Source organism: Dendrobates tinctorius, unplaced genomic scaffold (genome assembly GCF_039654945.1).
Source record: "Dendrobates tinctorius isolate UK_male_01 unplaced genomic scaffold, ASM3965494v1 ptg000127l, whole genome shotgun sequence".
NCBI lineage: Eukaryota > Metazoa > Chordata > Amphibia > Anura > Dendrobatidae > Dendrobates > Dendrobates tinctorius.
Window position 1 is genome coordinate 20,543,339 of NW_027361795.1, and position 14,568 is coordinate 20,557,906.

Here is a 14,568-nt window from a genome sequence, read left to right on the forward strand (position 1 = left end):
ATTCACCAGGAAAACTCTCCGTTTTTTTTTGTTCTAGTCCACTGAACATTAACTCTTCCGCCGTTTTTTTAGGGCGTTCATCTACCAGCCCCATAGTTGTCCTTATGGCTTTTACCAGTGCGTCTGTCTCCTCAATAGGGAAGCAGCTGCGTCCCCTTTCTGAGGATGTTGATGATGACTGGGAGGATGATGAATAACTCGAGTTAGATGATTCACTCCCTGACTCACTAACACTGGACTGGAGATCTATGTTTTTTCTTGGTGGTTCTAACGCCCTTGAGGGCGTCCTCTACCTGGGTCCTTATCAGTGTTTTGAGGTCTGAAGCAAACCTCTGGGATTCCTCCTGTATCGTCTGCTCTATGCACGCCGCACAGAGCTTTTTCTGCCATGTAGGAGGCAGCTCCTCGGTGCATATAGCACATACCATGTGCTTGGATTTTGCTGTGCACTTGCGCCCCTGAAAAGAAAAAATTAATAATCGCATATTATCAAGCGGGCGCTCACGGAGATCACTCACCCCCTTGTGAAACGAGAGATACCGTCTCGGGCGTAGGGATTATTTCCACCGCTGAATCCACTTCGGGCTGTGCCGCCATGGTGGAGCTTTGGCTGCGCCGTGATCCTGTATGACCACTGCTGGGAGGAGTCGCGCTGGCGCTGTTCTTGTGACTGCCGCCGCCCCTGCTTCGGGGACCGCCGCCGTGTCTCCTTCTCTTTCTGAGGCTTTACGCTCATGGTGATCGCCTTCTCCTCTTTTAGTCGGGCTTTAAATAAAAAAATTTTTTTTAAATTTGGCGCCTCCTCCCCGCTGTCTGAGGCCCCACCGGAAGTGACCGCCGGCGCATGCGCACTGCGACATTTCCCAGCAGTGCATTGCGCCTCCTTTTTTTTTTTTTTTCCCAAGGAAGCTACTGTGCGCGCGCACCCGGAACCGGCGTCCTGCGCCCTCAGTTCTCTGCCACAGCCCCTGGTGACCGCCGCCACCCCCATCGCTGCAAGCCCTGCGGGCTTATACCACACGGCCCCCGGTGGCCGCCGCCACCCCCCGCTCCCGCCCCGACCCCTGTACCTTTTGTGGTCCCGGTGGCCGCCGCCATCCTCCGCAGGCCGCTCTGGGTCTGGCGCTCGGCGGGGGGCTCTCCTTGAGTGACCGCCGCCACTCACCTAAATGAGGCCGCAAACCCCCCTTTTTTTTTTTTTTTTTTTCGGGACCGGCAGGCTTCGTCCTCGGATCTTCACTGCCTCTCCCTACTCACCCTCAAGGCCCGCCGACCCCGGAGGTGGTGCTACGGGGGAAGCCTACGTGAGGCCTCGAACCAGCTGAGGCAGGGAGCCCCGCTGCCTATTACCGGACTGGTTCGGTCCCCGGCATCCCGCGTCGACTGCAGGTACGTGCTGTAGGTTCCCCGTCAGGGACAGGAAACCAACTGATGTGGGAGAGAGGTACCGCCTCTTTCATCTGTAGGTTTCCTGTCCCTGAGGGCGGATCCCTCTCTCTCCGTGGTGCCGTCATGGGGGAAAGAGAAATTTTCTGTTTCAGTCATGATTAAGTTAAAGGGGTTGTCCACTACTAGGACAACCCCTTCTTGATCTAAATGTTTGGCTTCAATAAAATAAAAATGCTTAAGCTCCCTTTCCATGCTTGCGCTGTTCCAGCAGATTAGGCACTCACGGTCCTGGGGCTTTTGTGCGATTGCATAACACGCGGTGCCCAGCGTCAAGTCAACTCTGGCGCCACTGTCCCCGTCAACGTACAAATTGAACATGAAAAGTAAGTCAGAGATTAGCTGCAGCCCTGACTTCCTCTTCATGTTCATGTTTAATTCGTCCAAAGGTGGGGACAGTGATACCAGCGCTGACTGGGCACCAGGCACGTGTCATACAACCATATGAGTAGCAAGTGAAAACCTGGCACTCAACTTAGTGCTGTGAAGCATATTTATTGTAGTACCAAATCAAAAAGTTTCGGTCGAATTAACCTTCATCAGTTACATACTAAATGTAGTTTATGGTACTGGAGGGCGCTTGTTAGCCAATGATGGTACAATGCCAAGAATGCTTGAGAGCAAAACAAGGGTTCAATATTATTGTTTTGCTCTCAAGCATTCTCGGCATTGTACCAAAAAAATGCTATTTTAAAGTAAAAACAAAAGCAGAAAAAAAGCATGTTTCCTATCCTAAGATACAGAACTGTACCGTAATCCATACAATGAACACCTTTTAAATAAAAAATTTTTAAAAAACATGCCGAAATGCCGAAAATGTAGTTTTATTATACTGACACACAAAAAATGGAATGAAGAGTGATCAATGAGTCATATAGAAAAAAATGGTATCACTGAAAAAGTTCTCTCTTTCTTCCAGGAATGTGGCTCGCCAACTTAAAATTTTTTCTATGTGCAACCGTCATCAGGCACAGTTTGACATCTCTGCAAGCAGATCAGATACAATTTTCAACATGACAAGTTCCTTTTTAAACAAACATCTAGGACATTGCCCTTACAAGAAATGCATTCATATAATACAGTTATAGATTATGAATTGTACTCAGGATTTATTTGCATATGCTGGCTTTGATGTTCATTTACTGTTAAAGTAGTTGTGCAAAATTGCAGTAAATAAGTAGCAATTTTTTAAAAAACAATGTTTTAGGAAGATCTCAGTCTTCCTTGCATCAAGAAGAACTTACCGTATTTCTTGCAGAAGGAGTGACTCTCGTTGATTGGACCCAATTTTACAGTATAACACACCAAATGGCTTTGTTTTGGTTTGTTTCTTATTGTGTGTTTTCATTTTTCAAAAGTTCCATATTTTGAGTAAAAGTTCAATGAAAGAACAACATTTACTCTGAGGTTTAAGCAAAAAGGACGCAGCGAAAACGCACCAAATACGCAACGTGCGCACATAGCCTTACTCTTTGCTAATGTTTTCTTATCCAAAAATTCCAGGCTAAAAGTTCATAACATGCCCAAATTTGTCAATGTTTAAAAGTGAGGTTGTGTAGCATTTAAGAAAGAAAAAAAATCAAACAAAAAAATTACAAGTTTCATATGAGGCCCTCAATTTGAACTTTACAAATGTAAAATGGTATATTTCTAGTATTTAGCATTACACTGACTATAACTTTAGGACAGCATGTATGTTTAATATATATTCTAACCCCCAAACCTTCCTGTAAGAGTTCCTTGTAACTTTTCAAAGGACCAATATTTTCTTTAGTGTGTTAATTACAGTCAATATAATTATTTCCCAGCATGTTTAGGTGGAAAAGCTTTGCTCCAGCTAACTTCCATTTTCTCATCTCATTAGGTTTTTACCATGATTATTAGTATAATAATCAGCTATGATGATTTGTGTTGCATGTTTTCACATTCTCTAATATGCAGGATGTCTTGATTGGCTAATTTAGGCAAATTATTTTGATTATCTTGACGATGGTTGGCTTATTTGATCGCAGCAGGGGCATAATTTGCATTCATGGGAAGCGAAGTTGTTGTTTTTTTCATGTTGAAAAGCAATGAGATGTTTTTGATTGTGATATCTGCCCTTACTAGCAGTGCAATTTCTAGAAAATAACTTCATTAAAGTGATAACGTGATGCAGCTGTAATGACTCATTGTAGCCTCGAGGAGAAGAATATCCATCCAGTAGACTGAAAAGCTCTCCTTATCCGATTTACTCATTAGGGCCATACAATACTTTTAGTCAGATATGTTTTATCAATTTATTCTAAAGAAAACTAAATAAATTTACTAAAATTATGAAGATTTCTAGGGTTTTGTTTTTACATAACAAACCTGCATGCCTTGCTAATATATAATCTATATAAACACAGATGTATGTTTTTTACTTTGGGAGAAAAGTGATAATTACTAGTGATGAGCCAGTATACTCGTTGCTCGAGTGATCTCCAAGTATTTTGGCGTGCTCGGAGATTTAGTGTTTGTCGACACAGCTGCATGATTTACGGCTGCTGGACAGCCTGAATACATGTGGGGGTTGCCTGTTTGTTAGGAATTCCACACATGTATTCAAGGCTGTCTAGCAGCTGCAAATCATGCAGCTGTGTCGACAAACACTAAATCTCCGAGCACGCCAAAATACTCGGAGATCACCCGAGGATGCTCGGAAAAACCAGAGCAAGGAGTATACTTGCTCAAACTAATAATAATTACATAATCGTAATTTGATTTTCCCAGAACCCATGACAGCAGCTGAGAAATTGTGATCTGCCCCTATCACTGAACAGGAAGCAAAGAACACATAAAAAGCCAACTCCCTCCTCCTTCAGTGGTTTACAAGTAGTCAAGTAGGAGTCACCCAAATTTATTACCATCCTGATTGTTATGATTTATACATACAATCAAGCTCATTCTTCACGTGAGAAGAAAACGACCAAAACCTCAACCACAACAAGCCAGACGGAGAGAATAAATAGGGGTGCGGTCATGCGTTTCTGGAAAATCTAAATACTGGTAAGTGATTATCATTTTTCCCCTGACTCATGACAACACCTGAGAGACTATAATAAAAATCTTCTGATAGGGAGGGAGCACTCATTGTAAGATCTTACACCAGAAAAAAGATACAAAGAATATCCTGGTTTCATAAACCAAAAGATTAGTATTACCAAAGGTAGCTAAGGCTAGTTTCACACTAGCGTTTAAACGACGCGCGCACGGCGCCGCTAAGCCACGCCCCCTGCCGGCTCCCTGCCCGCCCCTTCCTGTTATCGCCTCCTCCGAGCGCAGAGGGCTGCATGCGTTATGCGCACCCTATCTTTAGCATAGGGTGCGCAGGCCGTGCGCAACTATGAATATAGCGTGCGCTGCGCATTTTTGAATGTGCGCCGTGCGCGCCAAAATGCAACATGCTGCGTTCGGCGCACCTCCAAAAATGCACAGGGCACGCTATATTCATAGTTGCGCACGGCCTGCGCACCCTATGCTAAAGATAGGGTGCGCATAACGCATGCAGCCCTCTGCGCTCGGAGGAGGCGATAACAGGAAGGGGCGGGCAGGGAGCCGGCAGGGGGCGTGGCTTAGCGGCGCCGTGCGCGCGTCGTTTAAACGCTAGTGTGAAACTAGCCTAAGGGAGATTAATCCATATTATAGGTTTCTCTTTTTGGTATGTCCATTAGGGCACCACTCAGTAAGTCCCTTATGAAAGTTAAATAGTGCCTAAGCCAAACAATCTACTACAGTCAAAGAATTCCATCTTGGAGAACTTCTGATTACCGCACAATGATCTGACACAACTAGAACAGGAAGGAAATGGTCTAAGATATTCAATGTAAAGAAGAACCACGACCAAACACTCAGACATAAGAGTTTATCCTCTTTTCTATAATGACATCAATTCTCCAACGTCAATGGATGCCTACAATGTAGTCCAACCATGAAGATTGTTAGCTGAAAAGGCTTAATGTGAAACAGATTAGTCTCCGGGCCAAGAGAGAGACCGTCAAACCAAGAACTAACCATAATCCCTATAAAAATACAAATAGGACTTGAGGGGCACATATTCCTTGATATAGTGAAATATAATTCTTTATTCACTTAGTCCATACAAGTGAGGTTAAAAGCCAGCATAAATTACAAGGCTTGCGATCTACGCGTTTCAAGTGACTGGGCACTCTTAATCATGATAATCATGGTATCATGACTAAGAGTGCCCAGTCACTTGAAACGCGTAGATCGCAAGCCTTGTAATTTATGCTGGCTTTTAACCTCACTTGTATGGACTAAGTGAATAAAGAATTATATTTCACTATATCGTGGAGCTGGACATTCATCTTCATTACTTTGGATTGAGCACCTGGACACAGCGGTCTCGTGCTCCGATGTTGGAGTGTCACGACTGGTGAGCTGGATCTGTATCCTGATTTAGCACATATTCCTTCCCTTTTTTTAAACATTACCTCTTAGTCTATTCTTTTGCATGAAGAAGTGAATCAGGTAGAGATAGAGACCTCATATGGCATTGATCGAAGCTGAGAGGGACTTAATACTCTACACCTTCAAATATTTTCATTTATTGATGTTCATCCCAGTTTTGTGTAATATCCCTAACAGTCTTACCTCAATCCCTAGGAATTCATCTTGACTAGCAAAGACGTTCATCATTTGCTAGATGAGTCTGACCGGTAAGGAAATACGTCCAGTGACTCTTCCCTTTATAGGCATATTGTAGAGTTGCTGCTCCTATTACTCCAAAAAGAGCATTTACTGGACTTTTAATAGTGCCACAAAACTTAGCCAAATTTTCCAGTTTTATGACTTCAAACCAGGAACAGTGACTGTTTACAAGACCTCTGAGACTTAACTTCAATGTGCCCCTCTTCCACCAACAACTAGAGACATAGGTGTTTATCAACTTAAATGCTGACCAACCCATTTTATGACTCCAGACTTGGAGGATTAACTGGACTTACTATGGTTATATTCATCTGAGCACAAACATGACCATTTTGCAACTCCAACCAGCAGGATAAACTGGGACCTAGACCTTTATCAACCAAATGCCGAGCAGTCCGTTTTCTGACTCTAGACTTGGAAGATTAACTGGACATACTATGGTTTAATTTACCTGAGCACAAGCAGGTTAATCATACAATGATATCCAAGAGGATAAACTAGGACACATATGTTTACCAACCTAAATGTTAACTAGTCAACTTTCTGACTCCAGACTAGTAGCATTAACTGGATTTACAGTGGTTTTATTCCTGTTAGCACAACCGTATCCATCTTAAAAGTCCAACCAGGAAAATAAACTGGGACATTGATATTTAGCAACATAAATGTTACCAGTACATTTTATGAATTGATTTAGTGCAACATGCACATCTCAAGTAGGAGTGATAGACTGGGAATCTGTTGGACTCAGCAGCCTCCTGAAAGACCACATTTTGGCCCCTACTTACTTACAACAGATCCCCAGTATCATCTGGAAGTCGTCCTTCCCAAAGCTCAGTGGCACTGAGCCGCAAGCAAGGAACAGGTAAAAGAAAAACACAGTGAGCCCCTAATGAAAACACCAGACCTATCAAGCCAAGAGTCAGCTGGCTAAACAGGCAAAGCCACACAGTCCAAAGTTAGTACATATCACTGAAGGTCATACCCAGCCAAAGGCCACATCAAGCCAAGCAATTAGGCAGAGAAAGCAGACCAAAACACACAGCTGAAGGCTGCGCAGCTGACTCAAAGCGACAGCTAGTAACCAGGCCATAGGCCATATAGCTAACACAAAGCAGCAGGCCATACAGCAAACACAAGGTCACAGCTAAACACCAGGATGCAGGTCGTGCACAGCTTACACCAGACCCGGCACCAACCATTAGGCCACAGTCTCCACAGACACCATGAAGCTGTTGACCAAATATCAGATTTGAGGCAGTTGGTATTGTGGACAAGAAATCTAGCTTTTCCATTGCTAATGATAACATTTCAATGCCCAACTAGACCAATGTACTCACGGTGATTCTTGCTAGAAATTGCTATAGAGCACCCTAAGCACTGTACTCAACGCTCCTCTGTCTGAAAGACAGGTAACTACAGAGGGAGAAAGTCGGAGTTGCCTTTTTATTTGCTTTTGGCCTCCTGTCCAGTGATAGGGTGGATTCATCTCTCTCTGTCATGGGTGAAGGAAAATACAAATTCCATGCCAATCTCTTCTGGTAGTGGCTTATCTTTCAGCAGAACACTGGATTGGGCATGATACAATGCAACATGCATGATTTTCATGTTTCTTAGAGCCTGCCATATACAGTACATATTATATTAACAGTGCATCTTGCCAATACCAGTAGCATTCCTTGACATTTAAACAGGCCTTTGGCAAAAAAGAAAGAAATGATAAAGTACACACATCCTTGAAAAAAGATGCCCAAAAACAAAAGTAATAAATCATAACAAAAAATAATTTGTAAAATAACTCAATGTCTGCCTACATACCAACATAAGAGATAAATACATACAATATATATAGATTAAAAATCTTCTATGTGGGAAAAATTGAAAATTTTTAGTCCTTTTACCTAAACAGTTGCTGATGCAGCTACAATTCATCCTCTCAGACAAAATGATGTACTGTAATAAAGAGGTTTTCCAGGCTACTTTTTCTGCAGTCACATTATAGGACAACATAATGCTGAATCCTAGCAGTGGGCAGTAACTGCTCAAGCTGGCAAACCAACAGAATCCTGACAGTCAGCAAAGTGCACAATGCCAGAATTTCACAATCCACAATCAAACGAGTGATTGCAGAGATGTATTTGGAGCCTGGAATACTTCTTTAACAATCAACACTCCTCCCATTCTCTCATTCAGCAGGTATAAAACAGCACAAACTGTGCTACTTAAAAACGGTATTAGGAGAGGTATCTCACAGTGCATAACGGGCTGAGGCTATGATGCAATTCTTTCTAAAAAATGCACTTTTGATGGACAAACGTCTTTGTGATTACAAGTAAAAGGAACCAATTACAATAAAAGTTGTGCTCATCTGACAGGGCAATCGTACTTGAACCAAAATTTTACATTGTTTCAAAAGCTGGCAGAATCTAGAGGGGTTATTCAACAACAAAATAATTACTAATCACCTATTCTTTTCCCCAGTAACCTAGTGCTGGCCCTACAGCTCTACTAATCTCCGCTCACATGTGTAGTACTAGCATAATGGCTCCCACCGACGACAGTAAAACAGCACATGACCATTTTCACAGCATTGGCAGTCATTTCTATACATAAAAAAGTTTCTACGTCTGATAACCCTTTTATACACAATTGTTCTTGAGCCAATTTTTGCAAGCTTGCCGATTTGACTTCAGTTCCCTATTCTCGCTCCGAGAATGAGCAGGATGAAAATCTGAACTGAACACCAAAACAAAAAAAACAACCAAACAAAAAACGGGTACAACTGCTAATAAACTATAGGTATTATAAGATTCATAACTAGGTATCTCAAAAGTTTCAAAAGAAAATATCAGCAGGACATTTTACTTGTGCAGACTCACATGAAACCTTTGGTCAACCTCACAGTTAATCTGCTTTCTGAAATCCTGCAGGAAAACAAATGAAGAGAAGTTTAGTATAATTACAACTACCAATAATAATAATTTAAACACAGTTGCCAAATATAACATTAACATAAGAAAATAATTGCAATATAAAAAACACAATATGGTATAGTTGGTCCTACAGGAAGCAGAAACTGATTTGCCTTAAGACTGGTTCCTATGTGTTAGTGGTGTTTCTCACGATGTTTTGGGGGCTAAACATTTCTGAAGCAATTTTCTACTTTAAAATCTATATTAAAATATAAATGGACTACATTTAAGAAGTTTTGTTTTGATATCTAGTTCAAAACAATGGTGTTATTTTCAAAGAGCAGCAGACCCCGTGATTGATAGTAAATAGTAGATTTTTTCCTCATAGGATTCTCTACAGAATTTGAAAAATGTCCTCCCCAAAACCAGCAGTTTCCAAATGTAATCATTTTTTTTTTACAAGTGTTTAAGACATTTGGAAATAAATGTGTGCAGAAAGTCTAAAAACACATGATAAGAGAGAAAGGTGCAAAAAATTTGTAGTCCGTGCAAAGTTGTTTTAGATTATAAATTGTACGTTTTCTGAGGATCATCTTAAAAAAAATGTCTTCATCTGGCTTTTGTGATGTCGAGTCCTGCTGATCACACATTTATCACCCATCCCTGTATATAGGCAATAAATGTCTTTTCTGGGAAAACCATTGTTATACGTAACAAAAACTGCATAAAATGTGTATTTTTGTCTGCACGCAGAATGAGAGTACACATCTTACAATACACATGGATAGAAAAACAATACATCACCTTTTGTGCTACCAAAAATGTCAGCCGACGAATTCCATGATCCATTAGCACAGCTTTCTATACAAACAAAAAAAAGCAACATGTTTTTGTTTTTAAGATTAAAAAAAAAAAAAAAAAAAAAAAAAAAAGTAAATTATGCAGGTTTGGATAAACAAAAGTATAGAGAGAAGTTTTGGATCCACTGTATAACTTAAACATGGCCTTTGACCTTTTAGGAACCCATCTATTTTGGGTCCAAAAGGTGTCTAATCATGATAAATCCAAGCAGAGGCGCTTGGTGCACCCTTGGGTTGGCCGTGGTGTTCATGTGCCATCACATTTACTTGTTTTGTATCCATCTCCGCCTTCTGTGGCTCCTGTAAAACCAGAGTTGCCAATCAAGGAACATACGATTGGTGACAGATGTAAAATTAGTGGAAATGTGATCTGAACTACCGGCCTGCTCCAAGGGTGCACCAAGCGTCTGTGCTTGGTATTTACAGTCATTCTCTGCTGATAGTGGGTATACTTTAGGTTGCCATAATTACCGTATACTAAGTATGTTTAAACCTTCAAGACACCAAAGTCAATATTAGCATTTCTTCATAACTGGGTTTAAGAATTCAGTTAGTCTGTTCTATTCTAGAAATAGAACAATTAAATTCATGTGCAAAACAGATCAGTTGTGTAACTGATGCAAACAGAAGTAGACGGGTGCCATTAGCAACTTTACAATCCGTCAAGGTTTAGTTATGTGTGCGTTTTTAGAATAAAGGGAAAAAAAAAAAGGTCAAACTGATGGAACAGTGCCCAGAATTAACAATAGGGCCCTTCTGCTTCTATTTCCATCAGTTATGAGACTGATCTGTTTTGGGCATTGATACAGTTTCTCTGCAGAATAGAACAGACAAATGGAATTCCCACACGCAGAAGTGGACCCAGTGTTAATCTAGTCCTGTCTTGTCTTCCGAAATGTCTATTTAATAAATACTTGTATTCCCCATTCCATAATAATTCTAGAGCGTCTTTTTGCCATGTGTTAATCCTACCACAAATTTTACAAATGGTGTTGACAGTTGTTATCTAATTAGTGATAACCGTATTAAACTATAATTATTGGTGAGCACATAGTTCTTCACGGTGATCTGCTGTGAAAACACTGAGCTTCAACTGAGGTGACCTCATCACTGGCATTTTCCCACAGTCCAGAAGTCATCGCAGTTCAGGCCGCCTGGGAGCGCAGCCTCAGTGACATCACTGAGGTTGCGCTCGCAGCATCTCTGTTACGGTTGTGCTAAGGAGAGGAGAGAGGTACAACCCGGAGTGGACCCTCTGGGTCACGGCTCCAGAGCCCCTGCGGACGAGCTGGCCAGGTGGAGCCACCCCCTATACAGGGAGTGTTAGGGGCAGGCCCACAAGGGATGAAACCGTGACAGACGGAGCCAAAGGGACGACTGGGTAGGAACTAGGGAATCGGAAGTAGAGAATCCGAGGGCTACAACGGAGGAGCTAACAGTGGCTGCAGATCCAGAGGCAAGGAGTAGCCGGTTCTGACGGGGTACGGAGGCTGCAAGAGAGGGAGGTATAAGGTAACAAAAGGACACAGAGCTCAGGGAAGCAAAGCAAAGCACACATAGGCTAGGGAAGCCCAGAGAACCTAGCGGGGATAGGAGCAGGGGAAGCGAGACACAGGAGCCAGGGAAACAGGGGCACAGGAGGAGTACAAGAGAAGGACACAGTGGCTGCTAAACACAGGACCGACAGGGCACACACAAAGGGAATATAGGGCCTGAAGAGTGGGCGAACGCTGGCCGAACGGACAGCGACACCGCAGGGTTAACAGGCGTCTTACCTGGGAAGACGCCGGGAAGATATGGCCGGTGGGCGCCGCCATGTTGGGGGCGGAGCCAGCGCGTCAGAGGTCCCATCAGTCTGAGCGCCGGGTGAAACGCCAGGCGCATGCGCGCAGGACCGACGTCTAGGTGGTCGGATATCGGGAGCGGGGGCGCGGCGAGAGGTGCGCCCGGGCCTGCGTGGGTAGGTGACGGCGCCGGTAGGGGACGTGACAGTACCCCCTCCTCTACCCCCCCCCTTTCTAATGCTGTTGAGAAATCGTTTCATGATAAGAGGGGCATCAATATTTTCTCGTGGCTCCCAGGACCTCTCCTCAGGTCCGAAACCCCTCCAGTCAACCAAAAATAAAGTTTTTCCCCTGACCGTTTTCCTGGCGAGTATATCTTTGATCTCAAAGGTATTATCTGAACTGCAAGGTTAGGGATCTCGAGAAGGGGCCACGTGGAAGCGGTTAAAGACCGCAGGGTTGAGGAGTGATACATGGAAAACACTGGGAATTCTTAGCGAGGCGGGTAATTTCAACTTGTAGGCCACATCATTGATGCGTTTTAAGACTTCAAAGGGACCAATGTAACGTGGGCCTAATTTATAGGAGGGGATCTTTAGCCGGATGTACCGCGACGATAGCCAGACTCTTTCCCCTGGGATATACGGAGGAGCGTCCAAACGTTTTTTGTCGGCATAACGCTTCATTCTGAGACTGGCTCTATCAAGAGCCTCTTTGGTGTCGCTCCAAGTCTGAGAGAAGTCCACAGACACGGAGTCCGCCGTCGGTACACCCGAGGTGGGGAAAACGGGAAGGGGGATGCCGGGATGTTGCCCAAAAACTATAAAAAAGGGAGATTTGGAAGAAGCTTCACCTGGATGGTTATTGTATGCGAATTCGGCCCACGGAAGGAGGGAGACCCAGTCATCCTGGTGGGCATTGGAAAAATGCTGGAGGTAGGAAGTTAGGACTTGGTTGATTCGTTGCACTTGTCCGTTTGACTGTGGATGATAAGCTGAAGAAAAATCCAGGGTTATCTTCATCAGTCCGCAGAGAGCTCGCCAAAATCGGGAGGTAAACTGAACGCCTCGGTCCGAGACGATGTGCTGAGGGAAGCCATGGAGTCGGAAGACATGGAGCAAGAAAATATTCGCCAGTTCAGGGGCAGAAGGCAGATTGGACAATGGAACAAAGTGAGCCATCTTGGAAAATCGATCTACGATCACTAAGATAACGGTACATCTGGAGGATGGCGGTAGATCGGTGACAAAGTCCATAGCGATGTGGGTCCACGGGGTCGTGGGCACGGGCAACGGATGTAGAAGCCCTGGAGGACGATGTCGAGGGACTTTGTTCCTGGCACACGAAGGACAAGAAGCGATGAAGTCCACGACATCTTGGCGGAGGGACGCCCACCAATAGTGGCGGGAGACGAGAGAGAGAGAGTCTTCTTGACTCCAGCATGTCCGGAAAATTTAGAGGAATGTCCCCAACGCAAGACTTTTGACCTGTCTCCACTTTGAACGAAGGTTTTACCCGGAGGTGGGGTCAGTACGCTTAGCGGGGCCACGGTAAGGATTTTGGCCGGATCAATGATGTGCGTAGGACCCTCGTCATTGTCCACCGACAAGAAAGAATGAGAGAGGGCGTCAGCCTTGACATTCTTATCTCCTGGTCGAAAGTGGAGTTCAAAATCAAAGCGCCCAAAAAAAGCGACCATCTAGCTTGACGTGGATTGAGCCTTTGGGCGGACTGAACGTAGGCCAGATTCTTGTGATCGGTGAATATGATTATAGGATGGATAGCCCCTTCAAGTAGATGGCGCCACTCCTCGAGGGCCAACTTGATGGCTAAAAGTTCCCGGTCTCCAATAGAGTAGTTTCGCTCTGGGGCGGAGAAAGCTTTTGAGAAGAACTCGCAGGTGACCATGCGTCCAGAGGCGGATTTTTGTAGAAGGACTGCTCCTGCACCCACGGACGAAGCATCAACTTCCAGGATGAAGGGCCTATTGGCATCAGGGCGGTGTAGTACTGGAGCTTTGGTGAATTCTTGTTTCAGAGCCTCAAAGGCTATTTTAGCGTCAGCAGACCAAGTGTTGGGTTTGATCCCTTTGCGTACGAGAGATGAAATGGGCTTGGCCAACGAGGAAAAATGGGGAATAAATTGCCGGTAATAGTTGGCGAAGCCCAAAAAGCACTGGATGGCTTTCACATCCAGGGGGCGCGGCCACTTGAGGACGAGTGAGACCTTTTCAGGATCCATCTCTAAGCCAGCGCTCAAAACGATGTAACCAAGGAATGGTAGCGAAGTCTGCTCAAAGAGGCATTTCTCCAACTTCGCGAAAAGGTGATTCTCTCTGAGGCGGTGGAGGACTTGACGGACGTCGCGACGGTGGGTAGACAAGTCGGGGGAGAAGATCAAGATGTCATCTAAGTAGACCACCACACAGACATAGAGGAGATCACGAAAGATGTCATTGACGAGTTCTTGGAACACTGCAGGAGCATTGCAGAGTCCGAATGGCATGACTAAATACTCATAATGACCGTCTCGTGTGTTGAACACGGTCTTCCACTCATCCCCGGACCGTATGCGAACAAGGTTGTAAGCTCCACGTAGGTCAAGCTTGGTGAACACTCGTGCTCCCCTTAGGCGATCAAAGAGCTCAGAGATGAGCGGAAGTGGGTACTTATTCTTCACCGTGATGCGGTTGAGACCTCGATAATCAATACACGGCTGAAGGGACCCATCCTTCTTTTTCACAAAAAAGAACCCCGCTCCCGCAGGTGAAGACGACTTCCGAATAAAACCTCTGGCCAGGTTGTCTTGGATGTACTCGGACATGGCTTGCGTCTCAGCTAGGGAGAGAGGGCAAACCCTCCCGCGAGGAGGAGT

At 44.3% G+C, this 14,568-nt stretch overlaps 1 protein-coding gene across 2 annotated transcripts in view; it reads right to left on the reverse strand.

Annotated features, from left to right (window-relative positions):
- The window catches only part of ACACA (acetyl-CoA carboxylase alpha), a 624,740-nt gene that overhangs the window by 399,343 nt on the left and 210,829 nt on the right, over positions 1–14,568 (reverse strand). Inside the window, exons 34-36 of one of the 2 annotated variants that reach the window (XM_073542565.1) lie at positions 9,855–9,911; positions 9,018–9,062; positions 2,016–2,430 (exon numbers count right to left, since the gene is read on the reverse strand). In XM_073542565.1, coding sequence (XP_073398666.1) covers positions 2,395–2,430; positions 9,018–9,062; positions 9,855–9,911 — 138 coding nt within the window. In that variant the 3' untranslated portion in view covers positions 2,016–2,394. Of the gene's footprint in view, positions 1–2,015; positions 2,431–9,017; positions 9,063–9,854; positions 9,912–14,568 lie in introns of those variants that run through there. The other variant, XM_073542564.1, reaches the window with a different exon arrangement.